The sequence below is a fragment of the Rhinichthys klamathensis genome, unplaced genomic scaffold (assembly GCF_029890125.1).
Source record: "Rhinichthys klamathensis goyatoka isolate OS25496 unplaced genomic scaffold, OSU_Roscu_1.1 h1tg000401l_1, whole genome shotgun sequence".
Classification (NCBI taxonomy): Eukaryota; Metazoa; Chordata; class Actinopteri; order Cypriniformes; family Leuciscidae; genus Rhinichthys; species Rhinichthys klamathensis.
In genome coordinates this window covers 1176287-1192144 of record NW_026606902.1, presented here as the reverse complement: position 1 = coordinate 1192144, position 15858 = coordinate 1176287, and the positions used below count along the sequence as shown (strand labels likewise).

General features: G+C 34.9%; 1 protein-coding gene across 2 annotated transcripts in view; it reads left to right on the top strand.

Annotated features, from left to right (window-relative positions):
* The window catches only part of rapgefl1 (Rap guanine nucleotide exchange factor (GEF)-like 1), a 44703-nt gene extending 29952 nt beyond the window's left edge, over positions 1-14751 (top strand). For both annotated transcript variants that reach the window (XM_056234591.1, XM_056234590.1), the window contains exons 11-15: positions 70-120; positions 2396-2483; positions 6462-6526; positions 8181-8235; positions 13505-14751. In XM_056234591.1, coding sequence (XP_056090566.1) covers positions 70-120; positions 2396-2483; positions 6462-6526; positions 8181-8235; positions 13505-13629 — 384 coding nt within the window. In that variant the 3' untranslated portion in view covers positions 13630-14751. The remainder of the gene's footprint in view (positions 1-69; positions 121-2395; positions 2484-6461; positions 6527-8180; positions 8236-13504) is intronic.
* Positions 14752-15858: the final 1107 nt, after the last annotated feature.

Here is a 15858-nt window from a genome sequence, read left to right as displayed (position 1 = left end):
CTAATAGAGATCCAATTGCCAATTGAAATGTGTTGGTTACTAATTGCATATGTATGTGTGTTTTGGCAGGGTTTGCCAGGAAAGTTCCGGAAGCAGTTTCAGCAGTTTGAGAGCCTTGCGGTAAGCGAAGAAAAATCACAAATGCAATGTCTTTAATATCTCAATTGTTTCTCCTAGACAGCAATGAGATTAAACGGAGAGCAAACATTGACTTTTGCTTTGGTCTCCTGCTTTCTCTTGGGGGAAAAAGACTCCTCTAGAGTTTCCGAACAGATCTTAATAATGTCTTGAACTGTGCTCAGATTTGCAAAGATCAAAAGTTAGAGGTCTCAGAATGAGTTTCTCATTGATTTCTCAGTAAAACCAGTAATATTGTAAAATATGATTACAATTTAAAATAGCTATTTTCTCTTTTAATCTATTTTAAATTTTCATTTATTCCTGTGATCAAAGCTGAATTTTCTGCATCATCACTCCAGTCTTCAGTGTCACACGAGCCTTCAGAAATCATTCTAATAGGATGATTTGCTGCTCAATAAATATTTCTTATTATTATCAAATTGAAAACAGTTGTGCTGCTTAATGTTTTTGTGGAAACTGTGATACATTTTGTCAGGACTCTTTGATGAATAGAAAATAACTATAAGAACAGCATTTATTTGAAATAGAAATGTTGGTAACACTTTACTACAAGTCCATATACAGTATGTAATGCATTATAAAAGTATTTTTAAACCCTTAACTGTCACCTGCCCGTATACGGGCAACCGAAATTTACTTCACTATATTACTATTAAATCCTAATGTAGTCATGACAAACTATATATCGTTGGAAAGGTCTAAGACTCCTAAATAGATATTTTAGCGCTGTTTTTTTCTTACAAATTATGAATGAACAGTAATATATGAATTTATGACAAGAGTGCGCCTCAAAAAATCGACATCATTACAGGAGTTTCTGACCTTTGTCACAAAAAGTCGACGCACACACTTTTAATAATTGAAACTTTGGTTTTTAGTGCTAAAAGTTCATAATAAAACATAATCTAGCATTTGTCAATAAAAAAAGATAAAATTATATTTTAAAAAGTAAAGTAAGAAGTCCTCTAAAAAGTATACTATATATTATATATATATATATAATTTTTTTTATTATTATTATATCACATATTTTAGTAGTTATCATAAATTAGGTATCATTTGAAAGCTTACGAACTCAGAATTCATCCTGTGAAAACCGTTTTGAAATTGGACGTTGCGTTACCATAGAAACGGTATTTTTTATTAGGCCCCTCCCCTTTTGGGCATCATCTTTCATAATTTATTATCAAAACCTTTCTCTAATCTTGACAAAACACATTGTCAGAAAGGTCTGAGTCTCAAGGTTCCATATTTAGTGACAGAAGTGATATTTGGATAGAAATGTATTAATTTGTTATGGCAGAATGCATACAATTAAATTTAATGGAATTCAATGGCACCCGGTGGCTATCTTTGGTATAACGCATAAACAAAATCTCATGGGAACTTCAATTTTTGTGATATCAACTTTAAATTTGGAACACAACTTGGTTAGATATATAGCTTTCATTTTATAGTAATTTTATAGTAAAAAATATTTTGTAAAATATTTATTTTATATTAAAAAATATATATGAATAAAGTATATTTGATTTACTGTAAATTATAACTTCCATAACTTTTTCATACTTTAATTTTTTGAAGTGCTTTCCCTTTAGTAATAATCTGCAGATTGTTTTCTTTAAAACAAGACCAAACTTAGGTCTATATTCCAAAGCATTCTTGAATTACAACCATTTAAGTTTGTATAGTGCATTTTAATGTAAATTATTAAAAGGGGGGGGTGACAGGTAAAGGGTTAAAGCATTAATTATGCCTTGTTAATTATGCCATTATAATACTTGACTATTCATTGAACACAGCTTTACAAAGTAAAATGCATTAAAACACATGACAAACAACCAATTTCAGCTGTAACAATGAATTTGCACATTTTATAATGCATTTGAACTTTGGTTACAATTATTTATGAAAAGATATAATGCATTAAAACATACACTACTTTTATTATGCATTATATATAAAGGCTAGTGTTACCAAAATATGTGTTGCAATGTACAAGACTTTACTTTTGATCTAATTTGCATCCTTGTATTCGACTCAGTACTTATAATAAAATAAATACTTGTATGACTTTAAATAAATACTTTATTTCTAAGTCAGCACTTGAATGCAGCATAACTGTTAACTCCATGAAGTCTCTTGAGCTCTGAAAGAGCAACCTCTGAGCAATGCATTATTTCGTCACTCTGAATGCTGGTGTGACATTATTTGACAGCATTTGTAATGATGATGTTGTTTATGTTTGCCACAGGACCCTTCGAGGAACCACAAGTCCTACCGAGACCTTCTAGCAAGCCTGAGAGCCCCACTCATCCCCTTCACTCCACTGCTGCTAAAGGGTGAGTCCGCCACATGTACAGTAGCGCCAGTGTGCTCTCGTCTCTTCCTTCAGCTGTTGTCCATATGTGTTCCTATAAAGTGGCCTCCTGCCGCGGCTGCCTCTGTGATTTGAAAGGCCCCGCCTCATTAATTAACGGCCCTCTGTTGTGCAGATCTTTACATGCAGGATTGCAGACCCCCTGCAGCCAAACATACAGCAGGGATCAGCATGCATGCAAACACATTAGTGATACGCCTACACACAAACATGTGTATTTATGACGGGACTTCTGTTGTTTTGATCATATTGAGTTAATGATATTTTCTCTAACCCTAAACGTCACCCTTACAGAAACTTTGTTGCATTTTTAGATTGCCATTAAGACATTATTTAGCTCCTTTATGGGTTTCCTTGTGGACCCACAATATAGGATTTGTGTCATTTTACTACCATGCTAAATGCAAAACCTGACCCACACTTTGTTGAATCGCTGATTCATTAAAAAGTTTCATCATATGCACAAATTGTTGCCTGAAAAGCACACATATAATTACACAAAGGTCTTGTGATGGAGGCTCGAGGCTCATTTTCACAAACAGTAACGGCTAAAACAGGAAATGATTCGACACATTTTTGCATCTTATACTACAATGTTTCTCTTACATTCTTACATTCTTTTAAAAAAGTCCTCACCCAGGCTGCATTCATTTGATTTTTATATACACTACCATTCAAAAGTTTGGGGTCAGTGAGAATTTTATTTTAATTTTTTGGAGGAAAGAAATCAATACTTTTATTTATCAAGGAATAATTAATTTGATCGAAAGTGACAGTAAAGACATTTATAATGTTACAAAAGTCTTTTGAACTTCCTATTCATCAAAGAATCCTAAAAAAAAAAAAAAAACTGTACAACTGACAGACCAACAACTGTTTCAACATTGATAATAATAATAAATGTTTCTTGAGCATCAAATCCTCATATTATACTGATTTGTGAAGGATCATTTGACACTGAAGACACTGACACTGGTGATGCTGAAAATTCAGCTTTGATCACAGGAATAAATTACACTTTACTATATATTCACACAGAAAACAGCTGATTTACACTGGAAAAATTTTTAATACTATAACTGATTTTTGTTGTATTTTTAATCAAATAAGCGCAGCCATGGTTAGTGTTTAAAATCGTACCGACCCCAAACTTTTGAACGGTAGTGTATATAAAATATAAAATGACCTAATTTGCTTTCTTCGCCCTTCAGTACTTTCCTACACCTTATTGTACTTTCGTAAGGTTTCGTACGCACGCACACACACACACACACACACACACACACACACACACTCACACTTCCTGTCCCATCTGTCCTCTCTCATGTCTGTAGTCTCTCTCCATGTCTTTTCACTCTCTGTCTCCTTCCCTGTAGGTGCTCATGACTCAAGCCTGTCAGGATCAATTGAGCATCAAAGTCTTTGCTGAGCGTTGCTCTGCGTTTCAGTCTGACACACACATCTCTATCACGAGACACACAGGCTTCAGAATACAAAACTGTAACAGAATACAGTTAGGAAAAACAGGCTCAAGAACAATGAACAATGAAAACTCTGATTCATTTTTAGCAGACTGATTCATTTGGATCAAAACACTGATATGTTTAATAAAATACTGAAGTGCTCTCATAAGTTCCCTCGCAACATTTTAATATTTAATAGGGATTCATCAAATTGATCAAAAGTGACAGTGAAGGTATTTATAATATTACAAAAGATTCTATTTCAAATAAAACCTTTTTTTTTTTTACTTTCTATTTATCAAATAATTTTTTTTTTTATAACATGTGACGCTGAAGACTGGAGTAATGATGCTGAAAATTCAGCTTTGACATCACAGGAATAAATTACATATTAAAATATATGAATGTAGAAAATGGTTATTACTGTTATTCAAAACTAAAACTATTACAATTGTTTTCGCTAGGTAAACCTGAAATAAAATAAAATATAAGTATTAGATCTCTATGAATTAAGTATTAAAAATCTCAATGAAAATTAAAATGTAGCAACCAAATGAAAAGTTGAAGTACTAAAATTACTAAAACTTTAAAAAAAATTAAAATTAACTAAAGCTATATAAATTAAAAAATATATATATATAAAAAAGACAAAAGCACAAAAGCAACTTACTAAAACACAAATTAAAATGAAAACTGAAAAAAAGCAAATTCTAAATATTAATAAATAGTATATAAATAATATTAAACATTACAATACATTGACTTATTTTTGTCTGTCAAATACAAATTAATTAGCAGATCATTTTGTATATCTCAACTGGGCAAATAAACCAATATTTTTATTATTATTGCCTGATGACCCTATTAGAACTGCTCAGTTTATTATTATTATTCCACAAATTGTATACAACATTAATTATTATAATCATTGTCCCTTTTTTTAATTGAAAGGAAAAAGTCGTTTAACAATGCCAATATAGCTTCTTAAATCTTAAGAAAGAGAGAGGAGCGAAAGAGGAGTAGGAGTTCATCACGCTTCACCTCCTGACCTGCTTCTCTGAGGCGGTTTTAACAAAAAGCCAAACATTAAAAATGCAACACGTGTCACATTTCGCCCTGCCATCACAAACAAACATCCCAAACGACCTCTTCAGCTTTCTTTCCAAGGTCACAATTGTATCTCTTGTGTAGTCTGGAATATCACCCAAATCATTTGAGAAGATTTTTTTAACATATTATCCATCTAAATTTATGATGAAGATAAAACGTGGCTACTGTCCTCAGGCATACAGCATAATGAGCATAACCTAATTCACTGGAGGACATGTTATATTACACAACTCCTGCTGTATTCACAATAAAAGGATTTCAGATCAGACAACATTTCTGAACACAAATATCACACTGTCTGTCAACTACTAACATCATTCTAACATCTTTATCCCAGCAGACACATGACAATTTACAGCTCCTTGCAGACCATCGAGGAAACACAGTGTTCAACACCGTCAGACTACAGATGAAGCCAAGCTATGAGCATCAAACCTTAAAAAAGAATCCACAAGACATTTCTAAATGTTTGGACTTAGACACATTGCATTGGCAACAGTCCATGAGCAATAAACTGGTTGTATACTGTCAATATTGTCAGTAATCCTTGTATTACAAATGCATTAAGAAAAAAAAAACTTACTGAAAACGTGTTACTTTATAATATACTGCATTCTGAATTCATTTCAGAAAGGATTGCAGTCAGAAAGCATGCTAATGGATAATCGAAAGGACAACACCAATCTACGTTTCTTACTGTAGATCGTCCTGCTTTACATTAGTGATGTCTCATTCAAATAACTCTTTTGAACTGATTCGTTTCAATGATTGATTTGAATCGATTCTAAAATCACTCCGTTTGAGAGTACATAATCTACCGTTTGGTACGATTCTTGAAATGTTTCTGACAGAAGTCTCTTATGCTTAACAATATAGCCATATAGTAGGGCTGCACAGTTGTGAAACGCGCAGACAGAACAGCTGAACAGCAGGGCTCAAACAGTCGTGTGAAAGCCTGCAGATAACAACTTCTATTGGCCGATACGTTGGCGCACGACCTCTCTCTCTCTTTACTCAATCATCTGTATTCAATACTCATCCTGACAGCATGTAGTGTCTCTAACATTCTCCTTTTCTCTCATGTTCGCTGTCTCTCTCTCTCTTTTTTCACCAGACCTGGCCCGGGTACTGACAGATCACCCATCATGACATGATGACTGTTCACTTCTCCTTCTCCTTCCCGCTCGCATTCTCTCTCTCTCTCTCTTTTCTTGCGTGTGAGCGTCAAGCTTCAGTTCAGCTCAGCCAGAAAGAAGACGCCTGGCTGAAGGAGTGATGGCATGATGGCATGTCATTACATAACAGTTCCCTTTATTATGCATTCACTCTCTCTCTCTCTCTCTCTCTCTCTCTCTCTCTCTCTGCAGATCTGACCTTCCTTCATGAGAGCTGTAAGTCTTTCCATGGGGAGCTGGTTAATTTTGAAAAGATGGTGAGTTGGCACATATAATGGAAGTAATGATGTGCTTACATTAATGCACGCACATATTTGCCTAGCTACCTAAACGAGGGCATACCACAGAATTCTGTTCTGATTAAAAAAAGCTGTAATTATTTTAATTATATTTTCTACAGACTCTACGCTAAAAGGAACTTTTTAAAAATCTTAATATTTTACAATAAAAAATAGACATTTACATTATTTAAGAGTCGGGTTATGAATTGAGAACTAAACTGGTTCAATTTAAAAAAAAAAAATTAAGCAACTGATTTCCATGGTTTAATGTCTGTCAGAGATGTTTCTCTCTTCTGTATGTGTGCGGTGCAAGAAAATCACATGGGGAAGAGCTATGAGCTTTGACTCATTCGTGTTGCCAGAAAAGAAGAAAAAGAAGACCAAAATATCATGACCCACATCTCCCCACTTTAATATCCTCATAAACTTTATGATCGCTTTATGATTCGAACCCAAACCCGCTTAGAATAAGTGGTCATGGCAACACTTTGAGAGCGTGCTCTGTGAAGCGCCCTTACAAACAGAAACAAAACATGACGCTTTTGTAAACCAACACAGGCTCATTGGAAAAACGTAGGCTTACCCGTGGCAACATTTTTGCAAAATGCAAAATACGTACCAATATGTACATATCACTGCAGTTTCCAACAGAAACGAACACTAGAGGAAGTAAAACAGCAAGCACTTTTAACAGTTTTCACACACAGTTATGATTACAGGGGCAGATTATGGATGAATGACTTGTTTTCACGTGACTCCTTGCACAATATTATGTTATGACCTCAAAAGACTTTTTACCATAGTGCATGATTTTAAACAAATATACTTTATTTTGGAGTTTGCATCACTTAACCAACTCCATATGTTTGGTTTTACTGACATAAGCTTGCTCGGCAGCTCAGCTGGTACTTGTGGAGAGTTCAAGTACGAATCCCGTGAAAGACGAGTCACGATAAAAGACGAGTTCGAAGAACAAGCTAAAATGCAATGGTTCAGATTGCGTTTTTATGTCACATTTGCTTTTGTTAACACTATCGGGTAGGTTAAGGGTTTAGTGTTAGTGTACGGTATTTTAAAAAAGTGATGGGGCATTAAGCTTTTAGCGCCACTTACCGTACATTTCAATTCAGAACTGCGGTGATACGTATAAACTCCAACGTTGCCATATTTACGTCCATCTGTCCCGGAAAAAAACTCATTGGACATTTCACTTTGCGAAATGTGCACGATGCAATGTATTTTGCGTTTTGGAAAAACTGTTGCCACAGATATGTTTTTCAAATGAGCCTGGGCTGCTGTGAACGGTGGTTTAGTTAAAATTGCAGAACAGAATGAGTATTTGGTCGTGTATTATTACTTTTGTCAAAATAGTGGATATCAATCACACGAGACTATGGTTACCATGCTGTCAAATTGTTTTCCAAACATTGTGTATCCCCCATCCCCCCCCACACACACACACACACAAAATTACAAAAACAATCGTTAAAAATGAATCTAATGACCTATATGAAGCCCTGATCAAGATATCCTGTACAGCTAATTAGTAGTCCCAAGTACATTATTTTGTCATTGTATATCATTAATGAATGAGTGTCAATCAAATCTCTGTCTCGTTTTCTCTACCAAGCACAAAGTGGCTGAGATGGTACGAAGCATCAGGCGGTACCGGAGCACTCAGCTAGGTATGTGTATTTCTGCACACACACACACACACACACACACACACATACACACACGCATGCACACACACAAACACGCACACGCACACACACACACACACACCTGTCTGAGTGGATTAGTTCTAGGAGACTGCTGCTCCACCCTGCCACAGCCCATCTGTCTAGGACAGCACAACCCTCGGGGCCACGAGCCACAGGGCACCACTTCAAACACACACACACACACAAGCACAAAGGCACATGCCCATGCCCACAGCGTGTGTATACACAAACACATGCAACAGCTGGACAGCACTTTAAACTGTTTATGCTCACAGACAGTACGATTTGCTGTTGTACATGTGTTTGCATGTGCATTATGAGTAATAACATTCATTAATGCAGTGTTATTTATAATCATTGAGATACTATTATAGTTTTTTTTAAATGGTTTGAATTAGTTTTTATTTTTTTATTGTTCATTTTACATTTAGTGTTTTAAAAATGTTGTTGTGTGCTTTTTGTCATTTTTATCCACGTGAACTGGAATCATTTTGAAAACGTTGTCATCTGTACACGAAAAACGCAAAGGAAAGCCTTTTTAAAACCGTTTTTAGCACATCGTTGTCGTGCAAACGTTGTATTTGTGTTGATAATGTCATTGGGTATCATGCACTAGGTACCTTTTTGTGCTGACCTTAAGTCTGCTTTTTGAGCTCTTTTACTCATGGGGTTTTCTTGAAGCTCAGATTAGTTGAATGTCAGTTTCTATTTTACAATTATTTTTAGGAGATTCACTGCCTTGGAATCTCGACTCCCTGGATTCAAATCTTAACAATCACACAAACAAAACATGGTTTCCATGGTAAGCATGACGTTGCGTGAGGTTGAGAAGTCGTGAATCCGTACGCACCCACACAGCTTTTGATTGGTGTCATGCTGCATCATAAAGAGCGTCTGCACCATCACGCCCTGCAAAAGATTTCTCTTCCCCTTCCTCTCTATGCGACTGTTTGTTTTGAGGTTGTCATGCATAATTGTATCATTATCACGTTCATTTCAAACCACCATTTCTATGATCAACCAGTGGTTAACATACAAACAAACAGATGTGGTTGGTAAGGGCTTCAAAGACGATTTATTGTTTAAAAAGAGATTTGGATGGGACTTTTGGATCGAGACTTCTCTATAAAATGTTTTTATTTTCATAAAAATAATAGTGATTGAATTTTTATAATAGTAGTGAATAGTTCTCAAAATAATCATGACAACCATCCACCCATAATCATCCATTTGTATTTTTATTTATATTTGGTCTTTTTAAGATATGAAAGGAAATCATGGCAAGAACGGGCCAGATGCGCAAGACACGACTTGTCTGACTTTCATCTGATTTAACTTTATTTTTCTGTCAATTGCATACTAGCTTGTAGTATATCAAAACTTCTACATTTTATCTGCAGTTCTTGTAAATGCCAGAGATATTATGAGGAGAAAGTGATTTATATTTAAATATTATATTTCTCTAGAATACACATTAGCCTTACCAGCCTAAAAATATAGATTTGAGCTGAAGAAAGGGGGAAAAAAACGATGATACGTTGTGACTTATGTTATCGAAATAATCTAGACTTCTAGACTAGATTTCGGTTTCCATTCAAGTATCACTTGTATACTACTTGTATACACTAGTGTTCAAAAGTTTGGGGTCAGAAATATATTTTTGTTAAAAATAAATGAATGGTTTAATTCAGCAGGGATGCATTAAATTGATCAAATGTGACAGGAAAAACTTTACATTGTTACAAAAAATAAATTAATCCAAATGCTGTTATTTTTGTCCAAAATCTATTTGAAATACATTTATTTTATGCTAAGTATACTACAAATACATTTACATACTTATGTACTTAATATAAATACCCTGCAATTGTACTGTTGGTATACTAAATTTATACTATTACTAATTTTCTACTTCATGCACTCTAGTTATCCAGAAATAGTGCTGAGAGGTCCAACTAAAGATATACTTCAAGATATATATACTTAAAGATATAGTGGAACTATTATAAGTATACTTTAAATATCTTGCATTTAATGACTGATATTATACAGAGATCATACTATCCTTACTAATAATGATATTAAATCTTTAAAACTTCAGGGCTTCATATATTTAAACACATTTTAGGCTGAATCTTAAGAAATGTGCATTGTGCAATAAAAAAGTACTCCAAATAATCTTTAATTATAATATTTATATCAGTAAGTCTCAAGCGTTTTGTAGTGTGAAATACATTTATTTTAAATACATTTTGGTATAGTTTTTTTTCCCCACTAGTGTTCATCAAAGAATCTTGAAAATAAGTATGACGGGTTCTTCAATAATATTAAGCAGGACAACTGTTTTCAACATTGATTATAATCAGAAATGTTTCTTGACCATCAAATCTGACTGGAAATCAAAGAGTGGAGTAATGATGCTGAAAATTCAGCTTTACCATCACAGGAACAAATGAGCTTAAAATATTTTCAAATAGAAAACAGTTGTTTTAAATTGTAATAATAATTCACAACATTACTGTTTTACTGTATTTTTTTTAATCATATAAATGCAGTCCTGGTGAGCATAAGAGACTTTTTTCCCCACAAATTTAAAAATCTTACCAACCCCAATCTTTTAAATGGAAGTGTATTTATTGCCAATTATAGCCTTGGAGTCGTTTCGACTTACCTTAAAGGGCTTTTGTTAATGTTGCACCATAGTTTAGCAGCGCTATAAGTGAGTCAGCTCGGTTTTTGAAATGAATCACTAAGAAAAATAAGCCCTATTTTCAGCTATTATGTTAGTATTATTCTTTTACCAGGGCTTTGTTCTCTTCTGTAGTTGCTGTACAATGTCTGGAGTTTGTCAGGTTCTGATGTCAGCCTATTGAAGTCGAGCAGCAGGTCTCGTGCGTCACTTATTTCCCTGACTCTTCCTCTGTAATTATCAGGGCTCATTCTCCCTCCATCTACCTGAGTGGATTGCCCTCATCCATTCCCATTAGAGGGATTGATGCCCAGCCAAGCGCACACAGTCTGGTGGTCTTTTTTTTAAAACAATCATTTTTTCTGTCTATGCGCAGCATTTAGATGCACCAAAAACAGCAGCCCATTATCTTTATCGGCGCACATTCATAATAAAAACTGCATTGTGAGATAATATCTCATCAGACGCTGTTAATTTATGCTGGTGTTACGTGACATTCCATCTAGTCGCCCTTGTAACCGGACCCCATTTGCAATGACATTTCTATAGGGTGGCTGAGGCTCATTGGGTGACGTGCCGAGGCCAGAGGGCAGCAATTTCTATGGACAAATTGCAGCCATTGACATTTGTAAGACCATGCACAACTCCATTTCCCTTAGAGCGGGTTTGAACTTTGGGGGAGCTGCTCGGATGCGAGACTTAATGACTCTGTAATTGTCTCTAATGCTCTCCTGCTGTCAACGTGTCAAAGGAAGGAGGCCGCAGCCCAAAGCTGATGATCTCAGATCAGTTTTGTCATCTAGTTTTACTGTTAGGGAAAAAATCACCAAGGAAATTATTTCAGAATCTCAAATGCTGCTCCAAGGCATTAATGATACGCTCATCCAAATGCTCATATTTCAATTTGAAATTCTATTGCCTGCAAAATTGTCCAAGACCACATTATCTGGACTGTGCTATGTACATTTCATTTTTGTTTATATCAAGTTCCTTTATGAAACATCTGAGAAAATCTAAATTGCATCACTGTAAAAAGTGATCAGTTGACTTAACTTAAAAAAATTGAGGAAACCCGCTGCTTTAAAATGATTAAGTAAATAAACTTCATGCTTAATCAAAAAACTTAAGTACTGTGGAACTGTCAAGTTCATTAATAATTTTAAGGCACCAGGTTTACTGCATTTTTAAAAGTTAAGTTAACTAATCACTTTTTACAGTGATAAATTAAACATGATTAAATCTCCTGAGCTATGAAAAGGTTTTTCACGATATTGCAAAATTGATCTTGTTAGTCAATATTTTTGTCTGGTTTTGTAAAAAAATATATTAACATCCTCAACATATTAACGTCGTAGCCTACACTACTGTAAGATTTTTTTTAAAGAGGTCTCATACTGACCAAGGCTGCATTTATTTAATAAAAAATGTACAGTAAAATAGTAATATTTTGAAACATACGCTAATACATATATTATGGTGAGTGGACAATGGCACGGATTACCTTCCGAAAGAGATAGTCATGTAGCTATACTTTTACATGAGAGTAGGGCATTGTAAGCTTATTGGTAAAAAAAAAAGATTATCTGCAGTTTTTTTTTCAGGTTAGCCTTTTGATTTTAATATTGGCGGTCTTGCCTCATTTTGCGCACATATTTTGCATACAGTTTTTATTTTTCATTTAGGCAGAAAACGCCTTCCATAGAATCTGACGCAGAGTTAGAGAGTGACCGTTTTTTTCTTGAGATCAGAGAGGACAAAGTGCAGCTATTCATAGCTACTGAAAGAGCTGCTTTCCTTTCTCTCTCTCTCTCGGTCTGTTCTTGGAATTTTTTCTTTTTAAAAAGTGTCTTAGCAACGGATGCTACGTGTGTAAAGTCAGGTCAGCTGGACATGAGCGTTTGTGAGCTGAGCACGTGCGTGAGGATCTCAGCTCTACCACGCCACCATGTGGTCAGTCACAGTATCACCCCATAATCAATACAGATCCTTTCTTCAGCGGAACACAATGTTTTTGCAAAAGAGCAGGTTGATGCTGTTTTACTAGCTTGTTTACTAACTTCAATTTTTGCATCCCTGTTCTCAAAATATGTCTGAATATTAAAATCCTGATTGTTTGATTGCATTTTTTTAAGCTAGTTTTTAACAGGTTTAATTTATTTTTAAAATAATTGTTCAACATTGACAATAATAAGAACCATTATTATTAACGGATCACCAATAATAGAGCATCAAATCAGCATATTAGAATGATTTCTGAAGGATCATGTGACTGAAGAATAGAGTAATGATGCAGAAAATTCAGCTTTGCATTACAGAAATAAACTACATTTTAGAATATATTCAAATAGTAAAAAGTTATTTTAAACGGTAAAAATATTTCACAATAGTTCTGTTTTTACTGTATTTTTGATCAAATAAATTCAGCCATACTAAACATAACACCAAACATTTTTTTACGACTTCTGTCTGTTTCTTTGGATTTCTTTCTTCCAGTGACTTTAAATTGATTTGTTTTTGACTTTCTTTCTTTCCTCCTCACAGCAATGGAGGTCGAGCCGTCCCCCTCTCACCTCCAGACGAAAGCGTATGTTCGGCAGCTGCAGGTCATCGACAATCAGAACCTGCTTTTTGAGATGTCCAGCAAGCTGGAGCCAAAAGACATGTGAAGGGACCAAGCGTACCTACAAGCCATATCTACAAAACCTCTGGTTCCCTCCAATAAACCCAGACACCCAACCCTTCATTCTCCATTGTCACGGATCAACCCAGCTGGTCTGTCAATCATCTCAGGCTGCGCCTCCGAATCACTGAGCGAGGAAATTTGCTCATGAAAATGGTGTGAATTGTGCTTTTGAGTGATTCTGTGTCAATGTTAATTATGACCACGCATAGGGATCTGGATTCATTTCTGCTTTTATTTTTTTCGCTGTTCACGACTGAAGGGAAACCTGTCCTGATTGCACTGCCATCAGTTGAACTGAACCAAACCGAAATAAGCTTTTCATCCGGGCCTTCAGAGAAACAGACTGCATTTTGACTATTCATTACCCTAAAATACATGAGACAATCTGACCTCTTGAACTCTGACCTCTGGTCTTCCCTCTTCCCCTGCCAACATTGGCACTTTCTGCAACCCTGTGTAACTTGGCTGCAGTCGTTAGATCTTAGTGTTCTGAACAATATGGATCCCCAGCCATCAAATGAGTCCCGAATCCAAGACCAGCTCCAACGTACAGGATGTTTTCATAAATAACCTGAATAATGTAAATGATGAAGTCATAATACAGAAGAAATTGGCTTTAACTGGACATTAAAGTGAATGTACAGGAGCTCGTTTACTGCAAAAATGTATTATATCGATATTTCTGTCTTGTTTTTTTCATTATCAAAAATCATTTTTTTGAAACAAAATTGCATAATAATAATACATTTAATATTTGAACAATTGTAATATATCTAATATATATTTTAAATATTATATATAAAGAACACTACATTATGTTAGATTTATACGTAAAACAAGAAAAAACTATTGTTTGTAAACAAATTTGAATATCGTATGCAATTTTGCCTTTCAAATTAAATTTGAATTAAAATTTGAATGTATATTGTTTTAAGGATGTTTTGATATTAGTTCTGAAAAACAAGCAAAAATACTGATAATTATTTTGTTGTGGTCTTGAAGCCAAATTTTACTTTCACTGCTGTTAATTTATTAACGATTAATAACAGACCAAAAAGAAAAAAGACCAAATGCAGTATTTTATCCTATGTTTGGACAGAACCACTTATAACGCTTAATGTAATATGCCGTTAATATTAGTAGTTCCTGATGGCCCAGCTTCGTTTCAAGTCGAGCCTTACTTGGTCAAGCACTTGTTTTCAGTATGCCTTTGCGTTATGTTGAAAGGGCCAATGGAAATGTTAATTCTCATGACCAGAAAAGTGTTTATTTGCACCCAAGTTTTCTCCTGAACGATCCCAAGCTAATCAGTCAAAATGGGCTCTGTACCGGATGACTTGTCTTGGATTGGACTCTCTCAGGATCTCCTCCTGAGGTCATATAAGGGACGGCCTGTAAGGCTGCACTGTACATATGTCATGTAAATAGCAAAATAAATATGAATATGATTCTATTTTATGTAAGAGCTATGAGATGGACTCTCAAGAAGAATATTTGTTTTGTAAATCTAAGAAAAAAAAGTATGTGTACAGTTTAAAAGGGACGACCCAGACAGAGTCTGTGGTTTGCGATGAAAGAATTGTATATATTCGCTAGTTTTGTTGTTTCGGTTTGATATCATTTCTTATCCATTACAGATGACTTGTACATATCCTCTGTTTTGGTTGCATAGTTTTTTTTGTTGCATTGTCTGTCTGAAATGGATGAATTGTACAGCATGTAGGTGGTTTAGTTGAATTTTGCTGTTTTTATTTGGTAAAAGTTTCTCATTTTGTTTTTATTTGATATTTTTAAAGCGGGTATTCTCTTGTTGTTTTTTGGTTTTGTACAGAAGTCCGTGTTTACAGTGCGATTTCTCTGAAACTCAGACATGTCCAATGAAAGACACGGAAGGCGGGGCAGGAGATACTGCCCCGCCCCCTTTTCTTGACATACGTCAAAGATGCATCTAAAATAAAGCCTCTTGTGATGAGCACTCGAGACGCTGCCTCAGTGTTTATTTGGTGCAATAATGGTGTTGAGTTTTATATTGCTTAAAACCACAAAGCTTTCTGGGGAGAAAATGTTACAAAGTAGCCTACAGATAGGAATTTTAAAATTACGATTCTCAAACCTTGACATTAAAGCTGCAGTCCGTAGCTTTTCCTCTTTGTCGCCATCTCTCTGTTCGAAATCTGTAACTGCAGTGATTCGCGGAATTATCATCTTTACG